At 43.8% G+C, this 19,349-nt stretch overlaps 1 protein-coding gene and 1 long non-coding RNA gene across 2 annotated transcripts in view; one reads left to right on the top strand and one right to left on the bottom strand.

The window, feature by feature from the left end:
• The window catches only part of LOC148112304 (uncharacterized), a 35,859-nt gene extending 26,818 nt beyond the window's left edge, over positions 1-9,041 (bottom strand). The window contains exon 1 of the long non-coding RNA XR_015729566.1: positions 8,946-9,041. This is a non-coding gene — a long non-coding RNA (uncharacterized LOC148112304). The remainder of the gene's footprint in view (positions 1-8,945) is intronic.
• The window catches only part of NECAB2 (N-terminal EF-hand calcium binding protein 2), a 217,849-nt gene that overhangs the window by 194,805 nt on the left and 3,695 nt on the right, over positions 1-19,349 (top strand). The window contains exons 10-12 of the mRNA XM_087877001.1: positions 1,807-1,919; positions 14,306-14,383; positions 15,130-15,221. Coding sequence (XP_087733127.1) covers positions 1,807-1,919; positions 14,306-14,383; positions 15,130-15,221 — 283 coding nt within the window. The remainder of the gene's footprint in view (positions 1-1,806; positions 1,920-14,305; positions 14,384-15,129; positions 15,222-19,349) is intronic.

Here is a 19,349-nt window from a genome sequence, read left to right as displayed (position 1 = left end):
GAAAACTTGTGAACTTATCACCATTTTTCACACTTAACAACCATTGCAGCATCCTCATGGTTACGTCATCAAAATTCAGACACTTGGCCACTGATTCCTATTTATGATGGTTGCAATGTTTGGGCTCACGGGATCCCCCTTTGCAGCATTCTGACAGGCAAAGTCAATGGGGAAACTTGATTCACTTAACAACCGTATTACTAACTTAACCGCTGCAGTGATTCACTTAACAACAGTGGCAAGAAAGATCGTAAAATGGGACAAAGTCCATTGAACAAATGTTTCCCTTAGCCACGGAAATGCTGGGCTCAATTGTGGTCGTAAGTCGAGGACTACCTACAGTAGTGGCCAAAATTGTGGAAACCTTTTGGGGAAAGTGCATTTTCTAAAACTAGCTAATGACACCACCTTTTTTTGGGAAGTAGTACCATAAAATTATATATCAATGGAAAGATAATTGAATCAAGAATGTAATGCAATAACTTTTATGAAGGATTTGCTATTAGAATAGCAGTTACAGTATAAAGGAGAAAAGTGAAACACGTAGAAAAAACGAGATATACAAAAATGATCACCATGTCAGTTAATTCTCAGTTGGGTAACCTTTAGCATGAATTATGGCCTTACAACGTCTTCCCATGGAGTGAACCAAGTCTTTTAATTCTGCAGCTGTTATAATGTGAAGCCAAGATTGAATGATTGCTTCTATTAACTGGGTTTTATTGCTGGGTCGCTTCTGACTAAGAAGTTTCTTTAGTCGGCTCCATAGATTTTCAATTGAATGAAGGTCTGGGCTATTCCCAGGCCATTCCAGCAGTGGAATAGGATTATCTTGAAACTCCAAAAAAAAGGGGTGTTATTAGCCTCAAAAATCAAACCTCAAAAATACACTTTTCCCAAAAGGTTTCCACAATTTTGGCCACTACTGTATATTGGGATTTCAAAAAAGGAGAAAAATCCACCTGATCTTTTTTATTCCAAAATATAATAGAAGGATCATACCTCTCTAAAAGAAAAGGATAATTTTTGAAAAAAAAAGTCTCATTGTGTCCTTCCCGTCCCTCATTACTCTTTGTCTAGCTGTGCTTCATTTTTATTCATGATTGCCTTGACTATGACTTACATAATCAACCCAATTTTGGAGGTATGCTAGATCCCACGCCATAAATTTACCACACAGGCTGGATTCACATCACATGAGTCTCCACACTAATTTGAAAAATCAATTTAATTCAGTGAGCCATGGTTAATCCTCCTCCTTTTCAACCGTCCTCACATCTATTTTATCCCTCGTGGCTTGCTGAGATTGGAAGCTCTTTGGTATTCTGCCGAGATTCATATCATATATTTGCCACCAGAAATTGTGGGCGCTCCATCACTGGAGGTTTTTAAGAAGAGACTAGAACAGGGGTCAGCAACTATAATTTTCGAAGGCCTTAGGAAAACATTGTTGTCTAAGAAAGATACAAACTGACCCATTTCTGGGTTCACACAATTCATTGAACCATAAACTAACCAAACAAGTTGAGTTCACACAACATGCACAACTGCTACACAACTGACCCAAGTTATAGCAATGTTAGCTTGCTGTACAAATGCAACCTAAGTTTTCGTGTCATTTTGGTGTCCTCATCACCCAAGTCACTCAAGAAGTGCCATCATACTTCTCCAAAATTTGGAGAATGTTAGAAAAAAAAATAGGAACTTTCTGGACAGAAGAGGAAAAGGTCTAAGCAATTGGTTTCCACAGAATTTTAATTGTTTTCCTCTTGGTTTCTGTGATCTCTTCTCTATGTGTTGTTTCAGTATCTTCTCTTGGTACGAAGTGAAATGACTGTTTCTCAGAAGCACCTGGGAGAATTCTGTGCCTCCCTGAAGCAGTACTTGAAGAACGTGGCTGGAGAACAGGACTGCTTCCAGTAAGTAGGACTTGGACCTCTACAGGAACTGGGGAAATGACATGTTCTGGAGAACCTACAGTCTTGCTTAATATCTTGCAATGGCTTGATTAACCACACACACACCCAAAAAAAAAGATTGGTCCTCTTAGCTTTTTTTTTTTTTTTAATTTGATTTATATGCCGCCCTTCTCCGGAGACTCAGGGCGGCTTACAGTGTGTTAAGCAATAGCCTTCATCCTTTTGTATATTTATACAAAGTCAGCTTATTGCCCCCACAAACTGGGTCCTCAATTTACCTACCTTAGAAAGGATGGAAGGCTGAGTCAACCTTGAGCCTGGTGAGATTTGAACTTACAGTAATTGCAGACAGCTGGTGTTAATCACAGTGCTATCAGTCTGCTGAGCTACTAGGCTTTAAACAAGATGTAAATAGAATAATGTAAATAGAATAACTTGCCTTCAGAAGTTGTGGGTGCTCCATCTTTTAAGGCTTTCAGATACAGATTAACAGAGTTGGAAGGGACCTTGTAGGTCATCTAATCCAGGGGTCTCCAACCTTGGCAACTTTAAGACTTGTGGACTTCAACTCCCAGAATTCCTCAGCCAGCTGTTGCCAAGGTTGGAGACCTGTGATCTGGTCCAGCCCCCAGCCCAAGCAGACCCTACACCATTTCTGAAAGATGGCAATCCACTTTCTTCTTGAAAGCTTCCAGTGATGAAGCTCCCACAACTTCTGAAGGCAACTTCTGTTCCATTGGTTGATGGTTCTCACTGTCAGAAAATTTCTCCTTGTTTCTAGGTTGAATCTCTCCTTGTTCAGTTTCCATCCATTGTTCCTTGTCTGGCTTTCGGGTGCTTTGGAGAATAGTTTGACCCCCTCAAATATTGGAAGATGCTATCCTGTCTCCCCTGGTCCTTCTCTTCACTAGACTAGCCAGGCCCAGTTCCTGCAACCGTTCATCGTATGTTTTAGCCTCCAGTCCCTGAATCATCCTGGTTGCTCTTCTCTGCATTCTTTCCAGAGTCTCAACATCTTTTTTATAGTGTGGGGACCAAAACTGGATGCAGTACTTTCAAAAAGAGGCTGGACAATCATTTATCTGAAATGGTATAGGGCCTCCTGCTTGAGCTGGGGGTTGGATGAGAAGACCTCCATGGTCCCTTCCAACTCTACTATTTATTCTATGTTTTATGTCTTACTAGAAAGGAGTTCAGGCATTACCATTGTTTGCAAAATGTGTGAGCCATTGTACAGTGAATGGACCCAGAAATGAGCGACCTAGCATATTTGTGACTACAGCCATTATAATGATTTATTTAATTATCAACTACTAGCAGTTGTATTAACCTCTGAGTCAAACCTCTGGTTTGTCGTCAATGCGACTGCTTGAGGGCTCCTGGATTGGAGCTGAAAGGCAAAAGGGATGCAATATGCTCCCTCCCACATGTTGGGGTAAACCAGGTGCTTTGATAGAAAAACACTTAATCTCTCCCCTGGCTCAAGTTGATGAAGGGAGGAGAACTTGTGGCTCAGAGGTTAATACAACTGCCTAACATGCAGGCAGCCCAAGTTCGAATCCAAGTAAGGGTATGGCTAGCTGATGAGAGCTAAATAGCTTGAAATAGATCTATACTAGTCTCCCTTTATTTCTTTATCAGCGAAATACACATTTGGTATTAAATGGTTTGTCGTCAATGCGACTGCTTGAGGGTTCCTGGATTGGAGCTGCACCGGCCGCTGATGAGCCACAACAAAAGGGATGCAGTATGCTTCCTCCCACATGTTGGGGTAAACCAGGTGCTTATATATATGGAATAACATGCAGCCCCTTCTTTCTTGCACAAGAGTTAAAATACCTGCAAGGAACTGTGTCACTAAATCTCTGTGCTCTAAATCGTTAAAATAGTTGGGCCAAATTTATTTTAATCAATTCATTAGAGAAAGGACACCAAAAGGCTGAACACTTCCAAAGCTGGAAGATCAATTAAGCCTCTAACCTATTTTCAAAGAGGGGGGGACCAATGTAGCTTTATAGAAGGCTGGCGGTGACTTTTATTGATATTTTTTTCCTTTTCCAGTAACAAAAAGAATTCTCGTGCATTTCTTATTCTGACTGATCATCAAATGTCGTTGCAACCTTTGAATCTAAAATGCCCACATCAGCTCTGGTGATACAGCCATCTGAGCTCAGGGACGTGCAAAGAAGCTGCCAAAAAGAAAAAAAAAACTCTTAACAAACCTCAGATAGGAGCTTCTTTGATACTTCACAGTATCAAAGCTTGGGTATATGGTTCCTTGCCTTGTCATTTTGTGAGAGAGGGTATTTATTTATTTATTAGATTTGTATACCGCCCTACTCCCGAAGGACTCAGGGCGGTGAACAGCCAAGCAATAAAATACATAAATACACAAAATTTAAAAACCAGATAAAATCAAATTAAATCATTTTGGCCCAGACAGATTAAAACACCCCAACAATTTAAAAACAGATTAAAATTTACATATTAAAAGAGGGAGGAGATTAGGCCAAGCCTTAAAAAGAGCCTTGATAGTACAGGGGTTTAGTGCACCCTGTTATTAACACAGCTGCCTGCAATTTCTGCTGGTTCGAATCTCTCCAAGGCTCAAGGTTGACTCAGCCTTCCATCCTTTCTAAGGTAGGTGAAATGAGGACCCAGTTTGTGGGGGCAATAAGCTGACTTTGTATAAAACATACAAAAGAATGAAGGCTATTCCTTAACACATTGTAAGCCGCCCTGAGTCTCCGGAGAAGGGCGGCATATAAATCAAATTAAAAAAAAAAAAAGCCCGCTTGATGGAATAAAAAGGTCTTCACAGCGCGGCGGAAGGTGCGCAGATCCGGATCCTCCGTATCTCTGGGGGGAGCTCATTCCAGACGGTAGGTGCCCCCACAGAGAAGGCTCTCCCCCTAGGGGCCACCAGCCGACACTGTTTGGCTGACGGCACCCGGAGGAGTCCCTCTCTATGAGAGCGTACTGGCCGGTGGGAGGCTATTGGTGGTAGTAGACGGTCCCGTAGATAACCAGATCCTAAGCCATGGAGCGCTTTAAAGGTGGTAACCAAAACCTTGAAGCGCACCCGGAAGACCACCGGGAGCCAGTGCAGCTCGCGCAGGAGAGGTGTTACATGGGAATGCCATGACGCTCCCATTACCACCCGCGTGGCTGCACTCTGCGCCAGTTGGAGCCTCCGGGTGCTCCTCAAGGGGAGCCCCATGTAGAGAGCATTACAATAGTCCAGGCGGGAGGTGATGAGGGCATGGGTAGATAGGTTGTACAATGCAATAAGCTAGCCTCAAATCAGTTTGAGCTTAGTTAGTCACCAGAATACAAAAAACGATTCTGAAGCCCGAGAAAAAGTGCAGAGAAGATGATCGGAGGTCTGGAGGCTAAACTGTATGATGAACATTTGAGAGAACTACCGTGTTTCCCCGAAAATAAGACATCTCCTGATAATAAGCCCAATCGGGCTTTTGAGCACATGCGCTAAAATAACCCCTCTCCCAAAAATAAGCCCTCCCCAAAAATAAGTCCTCCCAAAAAATATTTAACTGCATGCGCAGCCTGTCCCCGCTATTTCCTCTGGTTAGGGTTAGGGAGACAGAGCTGGAAATCAGGTAAGACGGCAAGAGGAGCCCCATCTCGCTCCACATGCCCCAAAATAATAAGACCTTCCCGAAAATAAGGCCAAGTGCTTATTTTGGGGTTCAAAAAAACATAAAACAGGGTCTTACTTTTGGGGAAACATGGTAGGTATATCCAATCTAATGAAGAGAAGAATCAGGAGGGACATGACAGCAGTCTTCCAATATTTGAAGGTCTGTCACAGAGAGGAGGGAATAGGTAAGCCTATTCTCCAAAGCACCTGAGGGTAGGACAAGAAGCAATGGATGGAAACTAATGAAGGAAAGAAGCAACCTGGAACTAAGGAGAAACTTCCTGACATGGAGAACAATTAACCAGTGGAACAGAAGTTGCCTTCAGAAGTTGTGGGTGCTCCATCACTGGAGGTTTCAAGAAGGAATTGGACAGCCATTTGTCTTGAATGGTATAGGGCCGTGATGGCAATCCGATGGCACAGGTGGCACACGTAGCTATATCACACGTAGCTCTGGCACGCATGCGCACCCTGGCCAGCTGATTTTTAGGCCTTCTGAGCCCACCAGAAGTAGGGTAACAGGTTGTTTTCTGCTCCGGAGGGCCTTGGGAAAGCCAGTTTTTTTCTCTCACCTGGCTCCAGAGCCTTTCTAGGAGTCTGGGGAGGACAAAAACGGCCTTCCGCACCCCCCGAGGCCAGAAACAGCCCGTTTGCCAACTTCCGGTGGGATCGGAAGGCCTGTTTTTTTGCTGTCCCCAGTCTCCAGAGCCTCTCTAGGAGTCTGGGGAGGGCATTCTCCCCCCACTCCGGAGGTCCTCTGGAGGCCGAAAACGGCCCGTTTGCCAACTTCTGGTCGTTTCTGGCCTCCGGAGGGCCTCCGGGGGGTGGGGGAGGCTGTTTTAGCCTTCCCCAGACTCCTAGAGAGGCTCTGGTGCCAGGTGAAAGATAAAAAATGGGCCTACCGGGCCATTGCGTGCCAGGAGCGGGGGGGGTCGCTCACGTGGGGGCGGAGCACATAGAATTATGGGTGTGGGCATGCACACACGTGACACCCCCACGCCCCCCTCCTGGCACGCGATGGCAAAAAGGTTGGACTATTAGATCTCCAAGGTCCTTTCCAACACTCTTATTCTGTGTTTATTCTATATTTTGGCCCCACCAACTCAGAGAAGCACGGAGAAGATGCTGGGACTTCATGCCCATCACGGACCAAGCCCAATATTGCCCAAGCAGAGATAACGATAACTGAAGAAGGCAGGAAGCCTCCTTTCCTTCTACCAGTCTATTCCCACTGTTCTCTTGCCTTGCTTCTTCTCCTTCCGTTCCCTAATAAAAATGGCTGCTAAGGAAGATAAAATAAAAATAAGCTAGGGAGGGAAGGAGGCACCACCGGAGTTTTTGAAAGGATGCTGGGAGGGGGTGGGGAGTGCTGTCCAGATTGTCCTTTAATACAAAGCAATCTCATTTGCACTTTGCAAACCAATTCGCAAACAGAAATGGGTTCCTGGTGGGGTTTTGGCACTTCTTTGCACTTTTCACATAATCAAAGGGGGAATATTGCATACCAAAAAAATTAAAAGAGAGAGGGGGGAGAGGGAGGGAGGGAGGGAGAGATCCATTCTTTTGGAAAAAGACAAGAGGAAAGGAAAGAAGTTGGAGAAACAAGGATTACCAAAACAAGAAAGATTCTTCTATATGTTAATAATATTGGTTGGATTAAAAATGGCAGATCCAGGCTAAACATCCTTTTCTCCCTTCCCATGTCCCTTCCCTCACTCTCCCCCTTTCATCTCTGTCCCACTTCCCCTCCCCATCTCCTTCACTCTCACAGTTCCTTTCCTATCCCCCTCTCCCTCTCTTCTCTCTCTTTCCCCTCTTCTCTCCCTCCCTCTCCCCTCTCCCTTCCTATCTCCCTCCCCCTCCCTTTCTCTCTGTCTCTTCCCCCTTTCCTCCCCTCCCCTCTCCCCTTTCTTTTTCCTCTCACCATCTCCATCTCCCCTGCCCTTCCCCTCCCCTCTTCCCCTCTCTTTTCCTCACACACTCCCTCCCCCACATGATCTCTCTCTCCCTCCTGTCCTCTCCCCTCCCTGACCCCCTCCCCTTTCCTTCTCCCTTTGCTTTCCCTCCCTCCCACTCCTTTCACTCTCATATCTATCCCTCCCTCCCTCTCTATCCAGGTCTCCCTCTTTCCCCCTTCCTTCCCCCTCCCCTTTCCTTTCTATCCCCTCTTCTCCCCTTTTGTTCTTAATTGATCCTCTAATTTTTTAAAATTGTTTTTATTGAACATATTTCATCATTTTATATCATATTTGCAATCTTTACAGCGCTCCAGCCTCAATAATACTCATACATATATACATAACAATGATATTCCTTATTCTTCCTTTAACTATATCCATTGTCTTTGAGTTTTAGTGTAGCTCTTAAATTACCTTTATATTTAATCTTTACTTCTATTCTCTAACTGTTTGTACCATGTGTCCCAGACCAAATAGTATTCCTTTCCCCCTTCTTTCTTTTAATTCCAATGTTAGCCTATCCATCTCTGCACAAGTTTTTTCCCCAATGCCATCACTCTGCTAAACAAATAATTCCCTCAACACTGTCAAACTATTTCCTAAGTCTGCACTATTATTAATCTTCTCATCACCCATCTCCTCCCACTTATGACTGTATGACTGTAACCTTGTTGCTGGTATCTTTAAGATGTATATTGACTGTTTCCCTATGACTCTCATTAAGTGTTGTACTTTATGATTCTTGATGAATGTATCTTTTCTTTTATGTACGCCGAGCGTGTATGCACCAAGACAAATTCCTTGTGTGTCCAATCACACTTGGCCAATAAAAAATTCTATTCTATTCTATTCTATTCTATTCTATTCTATTCTATTCTATTCTATTCTATTCTATTCTATTCTATTCTATTCTATTCTATAGGGCCTAGCCTAGCCTACTCTACTCTATATTCTATATTCTACTATATTCTACTATATTCTACTCTACTCTACTCTACTCTACTCTACTCTACTCTACTCTACTCTACTCTTTATCCTAATTCTAATTCTAATTAATTCTAATTCTATTCTATTCTATTCTATTCTATTCTATTCTATTCTATTCTATTCTATTCTATTCTATTCTATTCTATTCTATTCTATTAAAATCTAACACCTTTTTTATCATTTCATGGGAGGGTGTGCTGCCCTGTTTCCAGTTTTGCACATGTGTTCCTCTAATTTTCACTCCCCTTTTTTCTTCCCCTTCCCCCTCCCCCTCCCCCTTCCCCTCCCTGTCCCTTTCCCCCTCTGTCCCCCCTCTTCCTCTTCATCTCTCTCTCTACCTCCCTGATACACCCTCTTATCCTCACCCTCACCCTCACCCTCACCCTGATCCCAACCCAACTTACTCTCACCCCCACTTACCCCACTGATCGCTGGTTACCAAAAAAAGGGAAGGTTCCCCAGAGTCCAGGAGCCCCTCTGAAGACCAGCCTGCCCCTTGGGAGGCATCTTCACTCTGATAACTGATAACTGGCAGCAACTGACAGTTTAGCCTGCAGGTGTGAAGTCATAAAGCCACCAGGATCCCCAAGGAGATGACCCACCTCCCTTTATCCTCCTATCAGAGGTCACCGGCTCCACCTTTTCTACCTTCACCAATGCCAGGCAAACATCTCTAGGAAGCTACAACACCCATCCCTCAAAGCTGCCTGTTTCTCGTTCCTTCCTCCAAGGGAAGACTTCTTTGGGGTAGACTGCTTCTTCTCATAGAAGCTCTTCTGGGCTAGTTTCCTGAACAGGATGCATTGGGGCAGCTGTTGGTCAACTTCTCGTAGGATTCCCTTTCTGTTGCCGTGCTGATTTTTTTGTTTTGTCCCAACATCCCTTTGGATCAGGTCCCGATTTGGATTTAAGGTTTGGCACATTTGAGGTCCTACTGTAGTAATGGAAAACATAGTTTGGCTGCCAGAAGAAATGGAAGGCAACCTCTGATCTTAAGACATTGGGGGAGATTCCACCTTCTCTTTCTCTAGTATTTGGTGCGCAGGACAAAAAAGGAGGGTGCCTTCTAAGGAAGTCTAGTCTGATGAAAAGAAGGACTAGGGGTGACAGGATAGCAGTCTTCCAATATTTGAGGGGCTGCCACGAAGAAGAGGAGGTCCACCTACTCTCCAAAGCACCAGAAGGGAGGACAAGAAGCAAGTAATCAAGGAGAGATTTAACCTACAATTTCCTGACAGAACAATTAATCGGTGGAACGAGTTGCCTCCAGATATTGTGGGAACTCTGAGGTTTTTAAGAAGAGTTTAGACGAGGCCATTTGTCCTGAATGGTAAAGGGTCTCCTGCTTGAGCATGGGGTTGGACTACAAGACCTCCAAGATCCCTTTAAATCAGGGGTGAAATGCTCCCTGTTCGGACCGGATCACCCGATCTGGTAGCGATGGAGGCGGGCGGTTCGGAGAACCGGTAGCAAAAATCCCTGCTCCATCCCCCCCATGCCCAGCTGAGCCGCACAATCATCACTGGCTTTTTGTTAACTTCTTAACCTCTTTGGCTGAAAAAATGCTTTTAAAAGGAAAAAAAAAAGCTTCTGATGATCGCGCGGCTCAGCTGGGATCGTCAAAGGCTTTTAAAAGAAAAAAAAAGCCTCTGCCGATCAGGCAACTCAGCTTGGATCGTCAGAGACATTTAAAAGAAAAAAAGGGTTTTTTTCTTTTAAGTGCCTCTGACGATCCAAGCTGAGTTGCCTGATCGGCAGAGGCATTTAAAAGAAAAAAAAGCCTCTGCCGATCAGGCAACTCAGCTGGGATCGTCAGAGGCTTTTGAAAGCATTTATTTTACAACCTCTTCGCCGAAGAGGTTGTAGAAAAAATGGTTTTAAAAGTAAAAAAATTAAAAATTGGCCACGCCCACCCAGTCACATTACCCCACCACCACCAAGCCACGCCCACAGAACCGGTAGTAACAAATTTTAGATTTCACCACTGCTTTAAACCCTGTGATTCTATGTTCTGTGCTCTAGATCAAATAACACTCTAAGCCACACACACACAACAAAAAACCCACAAAACCCTTAAACCCCACCATCCTAAACAAAGTTAGGGAGATTGCCAGCTTAGCTTATTGTCCAAACGTTGTTAGAGTGTTTCCCTAACTCAACAAAATGGCATGTGTGAACAAAACCATCAATTGCTAGGACAAAACAACTGATCTGGTCAACATCATCTGGAGCTTGGCTCAGCATTGCAGGCTCCAAGCACACAGTAATAGATAATTTGGTCTCAATCTAATCAGAGGGTGTGTGTCTATCAGTGGTGGGTTGTCCCTGGTTCAGACCGGTTCGCAAGAACCGGTAGTAAAACTGGCAGGAGGCCCCGCCCACTGTTTTGTGGGAGGCCCCACCCACCGCGCTCTTCTACGCAAGCGCAGAAGCTTCTGCAGATGCGCAGAAGCATTTTGATGACATTGGGGCTGGTGGGCGGAGCCTCCTGCCGGTTTTACTACCGGCTCTACAGAACCGGTGCGAACCGGGGGCAACCTACCACTGGGAAGGATATTGCAAAATCCCCATTCCCACCCCACTCTGGGGCCAGCCAGAGGTGGTATTTGCCAGTTCTCCAAACTACTCAAAATTTCAGCTACCGGTTCTCCAGAACCTGTTAGAACCTGCTGGATTTCACCTCTGACTTGTTTCCGATGTTCTGTTGGGCTGCAGAAAAATCAAAAGGACTCAGGAATAGAATATCCAAGCACGATCTGATTTATGAAGCTTGGTTGTCCTTCAGCAGCAAAGAGAAGCTTCATTTATTTTCTAAACCTCCATCAAATAATACAACTGACACAATAATACACAAGACAGTTGTGTAGCTCTCCACAATCCAATCCTCAAGTGCTGTTTTACTTGGGGGGGAAATATTGTTTTAATTAAACGTTCTTTCCTTCGTCTTTTTTTTTTTTTTAATAACCAAAACAGAGTGCCCATCTCCAATATCATGTTTGTTTCGAAGAAAACCTTTGGGCTCCATCAACATTATTAGAAAATACGTTTGCAGGACGGGGAGAAGCTAGAATGCAGCAGGAAACATCACCTTCATTCCCCTCCCCCGCCCTTTTTTTTTTTAACTTTTCTCAATGGAATGGTAAAGGTGCGATTGGATCACAACAACATTCAGTGAGAAAACCCACAAGGAGCTCTTAGAACTTCTAAATGCAGCCAACACTCCAGAAAGTTTGGCGGATGCTGTTAACCGACATCGCATTTTTGCTTAATGCTAATGCACAGAGACTTCAACTTATAACCAGTGGTGGGTTGCCCCCGGTTCGCACCGATTCTATAGAACCTGTAGTAAAACCGGCGGGAGGCTCCGACCCTGACATCATCAGAACTTCTGCACTTGCACTGAGCCCCGCTGCAAACCTTTAAGTAGAATCCACCCCTGCTTAAAAGCTGGGACCAGAATTTCAGTTGAATAGAAAATAGAGCTGGAAGGGATCTTGGAGGCAAGGGTTAAATCCAGCAGGTTCTAACAGGTTCTGGCGAACTGGTAGCGGAAATTTTGACTAGGTCGGAGAACCGGCAAATACCACCTCTGGCTGGTCCCAGAGTGGGGAGGGAATGGGGATTTTACAGTATCCTTCCCCTGGAGTTGGGTGGGAATGGGGATTTTGCAATATCCTTCCCTAGCCACGCCCACCAAGACACGCCCACAGAACCGGTAGGGAAAAAATTTGGATTTCACCCCTGCTTGAAGGTCTTCTAGTCCAACCCCCTGAATAAGCAGGAGAACCTATACCATTTCTGACAAGTGGCTGTCCAGGCTCTTCTTAAAAACCTCTATTGATGAAGCACCCACAACTTCTGGAGGCAAGGCGTTCCGCTGGTTAATTGTTCACCACTGTTAGGAAATTTCTTCTTAATTCCTGGTTGCTTCTCTCCTTGATTATTTTCCATCCATTGTTTCTTGACCTGCCTCCTGGTACTTTGGAAAATAAACGGACCCCCTCTTCTTTGTGGCAGCCTCTCCAATACTGGAATATTGCTATCATGTCACACCCCCCCAAGTCAGGAATGAAAGGCTCCCGGTTCAGACCAGATCGCCTGATCACCAGATGGAGGCAGGTGGTTCGGAGAACCGGTAGCAAAAATCCCTGCTCCCCCCCCTCCCCCAATGCCCAGCTGAGCTGTGTGATCATCAGAGGCTTTTTTTTTTTACTTTTAAAAGCATTTTTTCTACAAATTCTTCGTCCGAAAAAAATGCTCTTAAAAGTAAAAAAAAAAAAAAAAAGCCTCTGATGATCGCGCGGCTCAGCTGGGATCATTAGAGGCTTTTAAAAGCATTTTTAAAAGCATTTTTTTCCTACAACCTCTTCGGCTGAAGAGGTTGCAGAAAAAAAAAGTTTTTAAAAGCCTCTGACGATCCCAGCTGAGTTGCCTGATTGTAAGAGGCTTTTAAAAGCATTTTTTTCTGCAACCTCTTAAGGTTGTAGAAAAAATGCTTTTAAAAGTAAAAAAAAAAGTTGGCCACACCCACCCAGTCACATTACCCCCTTCCCCACCAAGCCACGCCCACAGAACCGGTAGTAACAAATTTTACATTTCATCACTGCCCCTAGTCCTTCTTTTCTCTTGACTAGCCAAACCCAATTCCTGCAACTGTTCCTCATATGTTTTAGTCTCCAGGCCTTTAATCGTCTTAGTTGCTCTTCTCTGCACCCTTTCCAGAGTCTCAACATCTTTTTTTATAATGTGGTGACCAGAACTGGATGCAGGATTCCAGGTGTGGCCTTGCTTAAGCAAGGCAATTGTGAAGTGTGTCGCATCTTATTTTGCAGCCTTTTTCTGCCACGAATCTTTTCTGCCATGAATCCCTGCAATTAAGTGAATCCCAGAGTCATTAAACCAATCTGATTTCCACCATTGACTTGTTGCAAGCTAGTTGTCCCTTTTTTCAGTGCCATTGCAACTTGGAATGGTCACTAAATGAATGTGTGACCCAGCTCCCTAAACACAACAAACTCTCTGAAGTTAAATCAATGATTCCTTTATTAGGAGCGCCAGCAGCCCCGGCAAAAAGTCTCTCAACGCAGGCTAACAAGTCTGTCCGGCAGGGAGATGAATAGTTGTCTGCCACACCTATTCATCTCCACCCCCTGCCTTTTATCCCCAGAGCTAAGGTGGGGCTTTGCTAGCAGCGATTGCTCTTCTGTCCTGAGGACCAGCCCATAGATTTCCACTGCTCTCCTCTCCTCTGCCTTCTGCGCATCTGCGCATCAGGCACTGGACCCAGCTGTTCCTCCTCTTCTTCATCAGCCACCCCCAGACCTGGGGGCTGTTGACTCTGATGGCTGATGGACAGCCCAGGCTCCGCCTCCATTTCTCTCTCTGCCAGCTCCATTCCCTCTTCCCCCTCGGAGCTCCCAGATTGCCCTGATGCCGACCCCGACTCCCACATCTCCTCCTCCTCCTCTGATTCGGCTGCTGGACGGGCCGACAGGCCACAACAGAATGGTTGCAAGTTGAGTCCCATCCATAGTCTTGAACATCATAGAGGAAGCAGCTTCTTAGATGAGTTTACTTACCAAAGTTATCAGGGTAACTGCATTCACACAAGTTTGCTCAGCTTGCCGGGGGGAGAAAGTTTGCAGCTTATGCTGTTTTGCGCACCCAACCTGTTTCATTAATTTTGGGTTGATGAATCATCAATATCTCATTCATTTTTTTACAGGAGACGATTTCTCTGCTTCTCATTATTGACTCCAATGTGTCTCCTTTTGTTGCAGTGTAACTGCGGTCAAGCTTCCCGATGGGGTCACTTTCATTGTCTACGAATTCTGGGAGAATGAGGATGACTGGAAAAGGTACCATAACAGCTGCCTTGATCTATTTTCTGTTTTTCCAGTCTCAATGTCAACTCGCAAAGCATCCCTGGCCTGCTCTCGAGCCTCCATAGGCTAGGGGGGGGAATGGGAAACCGGCAAAATGGCACAGCAGCCAAAGACAGATGCACATTCCATGCTTATCTCTCTCAAGGCTGTATCCCAGGGTCACCTACAGCAGCCGAGGGGAGTGACCTCTACAACCCACGAAATTGCTCTGTTGGTGAATGTGATTAATGACACACCCTGGGGGGTGGGGAGGAGGAAGCAGGGTCATATTGGAGCGTAAATTACATAGGGTCAGATCTAGCTTCATTTGGGAAGCTCCTAATAAATAACTGGATTTCTTTTGAAGCTTGGCTCAAGGGTGAAATCTACTTACCTTCCCAACCGGTTCGGAAGTGCACGTGTGCACGCTCATCACATGCGCACTTGGACCCTCTGCACATGTGCAAATCGTTCTGCACATGCGCAGAGGGTAAAAAAACAGGCTACTTCCTGGTTAAAACCAAGAAGTAACGACGACCGGGCAGGTGGGCAGAGCCTCATGCCACCATCGCTACCGGTTCTCCAAACCGGGATCATTTCACCCCTGGCTTAGCTGGAGACTCATGATTTAATTAGGGCATCCGTTAGAACCCTGACAGCAAGCCAGCTTTTGCTCCACCAGTGTTCTGAGTTCAGAAACCAGCTGACATTCTTCTCCGTCCTTCTCCTTGCCTCCACAGGCACCTCCAGAGTCCCATCTGTAAAAGTTTCCAGCATGTTAAAGTGGATACGCTGAATCAGCCAGAAGGAGTTTCCAGCGTGTCGGTGCCAGGTCTGAACCCTAAGATTGTGATTAACACTAAGATCTAGAGTGGCCTTGGGGTGGAGACAGGACTTAAATGTTTGGATGTTTTGATTAAAAAAATCAACGTTTCCTTGGAAACTAACTTGAATCTTGACACATCCCTGGTTTTCTTGGCCAAAAGAATAGAAAGAGGTCTGGGATTGACTTCTTCCAGGGTTCCCCATTATAGAAACAATGCTGGCTTTTCCTGGTGGTCTCCCATCCTATTACTAACCATGGCTGACTCTGCTTAGCTTCTACGCTACCAAGAAAGCCTGGTTTTGCGGAAGCCACAGCATATAATGCCAACTCAACGTGGATGTGATTTGTTCACTGTAAGAGATTGCATTTCATTTTTAAGGGCCAAATGGGCCGAGTCAGCTTCATGAGCTGAGTTCACACAACATGCCGAGATAGGTTGAAATGGAACCCGACAGTTCATGGCTGAAGATATTGTGGGAGACCCTGTCACTGTTTAGCAGATTGGGTGAATGAGATTATCGTGGAAAGACGTGTCTTGAAAGACATCCCAAGGAATGTAACTGTGGGAATGGTATTTTGATCAGATGGATTGTGATGTTGTGTGAAGCCAGCCTATGCTTGCAAACCTTTATGGGCCATGGGTGGAAGGATCAAGAGAAGAGATATATTTAATTGAAATAAATGAAGGTCTCCTTCTTGCTCAGGGATAGACAGGAATGGCAGCAAAGACAGGCAGATGATAGATAGATAGATAGATAGATAGATAGATAGATAGATAGATAGATAGATAGATAGATAGATAGAGTACGTACATACATAGGTAGGTAGATGGATGATAGGTAGGTAGGAATAGATAGATAGATGATAGGGAGAGAGAGAGAGAGATGGTAGGTAGGTAGGTAGGTAGGTAGGTAGGTAGGTAGGTAGGTGGGTGGGTGGGTGGGTGGGTGGATGGATGGATGGATGGATGGATGGATGGATGGATGGATGGATGGATGGATGGATGGATGATAGGTAGAGATAGATGATAGATAGATAGATAGATAGATAGATAGATAGATAGATAGATAGATAGATAGATAGATAGATAGACAGACAGACAGACAGACAGACAGACAGATAAAGATGGTAGGTGGTAGGTAGGTAGGTAGGTAGGTAGGTAGGTAGGTAGGTAGGTAGGTAGGTAGATAGATAGATAGATAGATAGATAGATAGATAGATAGATAGATAGATAGATCGATAGATGATTGATAGATAGATAGATAGATAGATAGATAGATAGATAGATAGATAGATGGATGATAGGTAGGTAGGTAGAGATAGATAGACAGACAGACAGACAGACAGACAGACAGATATAGAGCCTTGATAGTACAGTGGTTTAGTGCACCCTGTCATTAACACAGCTGCCTGCAATTTCTGCTGGTTCGAATCTCTCCAAGGCTCAAGGTTGACTCAGCCTTCCATCCTTTCTAAGGTAGGTGAAATGAGGACCCAGTTTGTGGGGGCAATAAGCTGACTTTGTATAAAATATACAAAAGAATGAAGGCTATTGCTTAACGCATTGTAAGCCGCCCTGAGTCTCCGGAGAAGGGCGGCATATAAATCAAATTTAAAAAAAAAAAGATGGTAGGTAGGGAGGTAGGTAAGTAGGTAGGTAGGTAGATGGATGGATAGGTAGAGAGAGAGAGAGAGAAAGAGATAGATAGATAGATAGATAGATAGATAGATAGATAGATAGATAGATAGATAGATAGATAGATGATAGATGATAGATGATAGATAGATAGATAGATAGATAGATAGATAGATAGATAGATAGATAGATAGATGATAGATAGATAGATAGATAGATAGATAGATAGATAGATAGACAGACAGACAGACAGACAGACAGATAGATATAGAGAGATGATAGGTAGGTAGGTAGGTAGGTAGGTAGGTAGATAGATAGATAGATAGATAGATAGATAGATAGATAGATAGATAGATAGATAGATAGATAGATAGATAGATAGATGATAGAAAGAGAGAGAGATGGTAGGTAGGTAGGTAGGAAGATAGATCAGATAGATGATAGAAAGAGAGAGAGAGATGGTAAGTAGGTAGGTAGGTAGGTAGGTAGGTAGGTAGGTAGGTAGGTAGGTAGGTAGGTAGATAGGGATAGATAGATAGATAGATAGATGATAGATAGATAGATAGATAGATAGATAGATAGATAGATAGATAGATAGATAGATAGATAGATAGATATAGATGGTAGGAAGGTAGGTAGGTGGATGGATAGGTAGAGAGAGAGATAAATAGACAGATGATAGGTAGGTAGGTAGGTAGATAGAGAGATAGAGATAGATCGATGGATAGATGGATGGATGGATGATAGAGAGAGAGAGAAATAGATGATAGATAGATAGATGATAGATAGATAGATAGATAGATAGATAGATAGATAGATAGATAGATAGATAGTAGGTAGGTAGGTAGGTAGGTAGGTAGGTAGGTAGGTGGATGGATGGATGGATGGATGGATGGATGGATGGATGGATGGATGGATGGATGATAGGTAGGTAGGTAGATCAGATAGATGATAGGGAGAGAGAGAGAGAGAGAGATGATAGGTAGGTAGGTAGGGATAGATAGATGACAGATCAGATAGATAGATAGATAGATAGATAGATAGATAGATAGATAGATAGATAGATAGATAGATAGATAGATATAGATGGTAGGTAGGTAGGTAGATGGATGGATAGGTAGAGAGAAAGAGATAAATAGATAGATGATAGGTAGGTAGAGAGATAGATAGAGATAGATGGATGGATAGATGGATGGATGGATGATAGAGAGAGAGAGAGAGAAATAGAGATGATAGATGATAGATAGATGATAGATAGATGGATGATAGGTAGGTAGGTAGATAGATAGATGGATGATAGGTAGGTAGAGATAGATAGATAGATAGATAGATAGATAGATAGATAGATAGATAGATAGATAGATAGATAGATAGATGATAGGTAGGTAGGTAGGTAGATCAGATAGATGATAGGAAGAGAGAGAGAGAGAGAGAGAGAGATGATAGGTAGGTAGGTAGGTAGGTAGGGATGGATAGATAGATAGATAGATGATAGATAGATAGATAGATAGATAGATAGATAGATAGATAGATAGATAGATAGATAGATAGATAGATTCATCTATCTATCCATCTATCTATCTATCTATCTATCTATATCTATTCATCTCTCTCTACCTACCTAGATAGATGATAGATGGATGAGGAAGGGAGAGAGAGAGATGGTAGATAGATAGATAGATAGATAGATAGATAGATAGATAGATAGATAGATAGATATGGTAGGTAGGTAGGTAGGGATAGATAGATAGACAGACAGACAGACAGATAAAAATGGTAGGTAGTAGGTAGGTAGGTAGATAGATAGATAGATAGATGATAGATGATAGATAGATAGATAGATAGATAGATAGATAGATAGATAGATAGATAGATAGATAGATAGATGATAGGTAGGTAGGTAGATCAATCAGATAGATAGATGATAGGAAGAGAGAGAGATGGTAGGTAGGTAGGTAGGTAGATAGATGGTAGGTAGGTAGATCAGATAGATAGATGATAGGAAGAGAGAGAGAGAGAGATGTTAGGTAGGTAGGTAGGTAGGTAGGTAGGTAGGTAGGTAGGTAGGTAGATAGATAGATAGATAGATAGATAGATAGATAGATAGATAGATAGATAGATAGATAGATAGATAGATAGATAGGCAGGCAGGCAGGCAGGCAGGCAGGCAGGCAGGCAGGCAGGCAGGCAGGCAGGCAGGCAGGCAGGCAGGCAGGCAGAAGATACACAGATAGACAGATAGATGATTGATTGATTGAGAGAGAGAGAGAGAGAGAGAGACCATATTTTTCGGAGTATAAAATGCACCTTTCCCCCCCTAAAAGGGGGTGAAAATTTGGGTGTCTCTTATATACCAAATGTAGCCCAGCCCACCCACTGGCCCCAACCCTTTGCCTTCTGCCTCTCAGCAGTTTACCTCTTTGCAGCAAGCAGCAAGAAGAAACAGCCTATTTCAGCTTCAGCACAGCCTAATTAGCACAAGTTGATTGTCAGTTGGA

This window comes from Pantherophis guttatus, chromosome 11 (assembly GCF_059756535.1).
Source record: "Pantherophis guttatus breed Tessera chromosome 11, ASM5975653v1, whole genome shotgun sequence".
Taxonomy (NCBI): Eukaryota; Metazoa; Chordata; class Lepidosauria; order Squamata; family Colubridae; genus Pantherophis; species Pantherophis guttatus.
The sequence above is the reverse complement of the archived record's forward strand: the minus strand, read 5'-3'. Positions and strand labels throughout refer to the sequence as shown.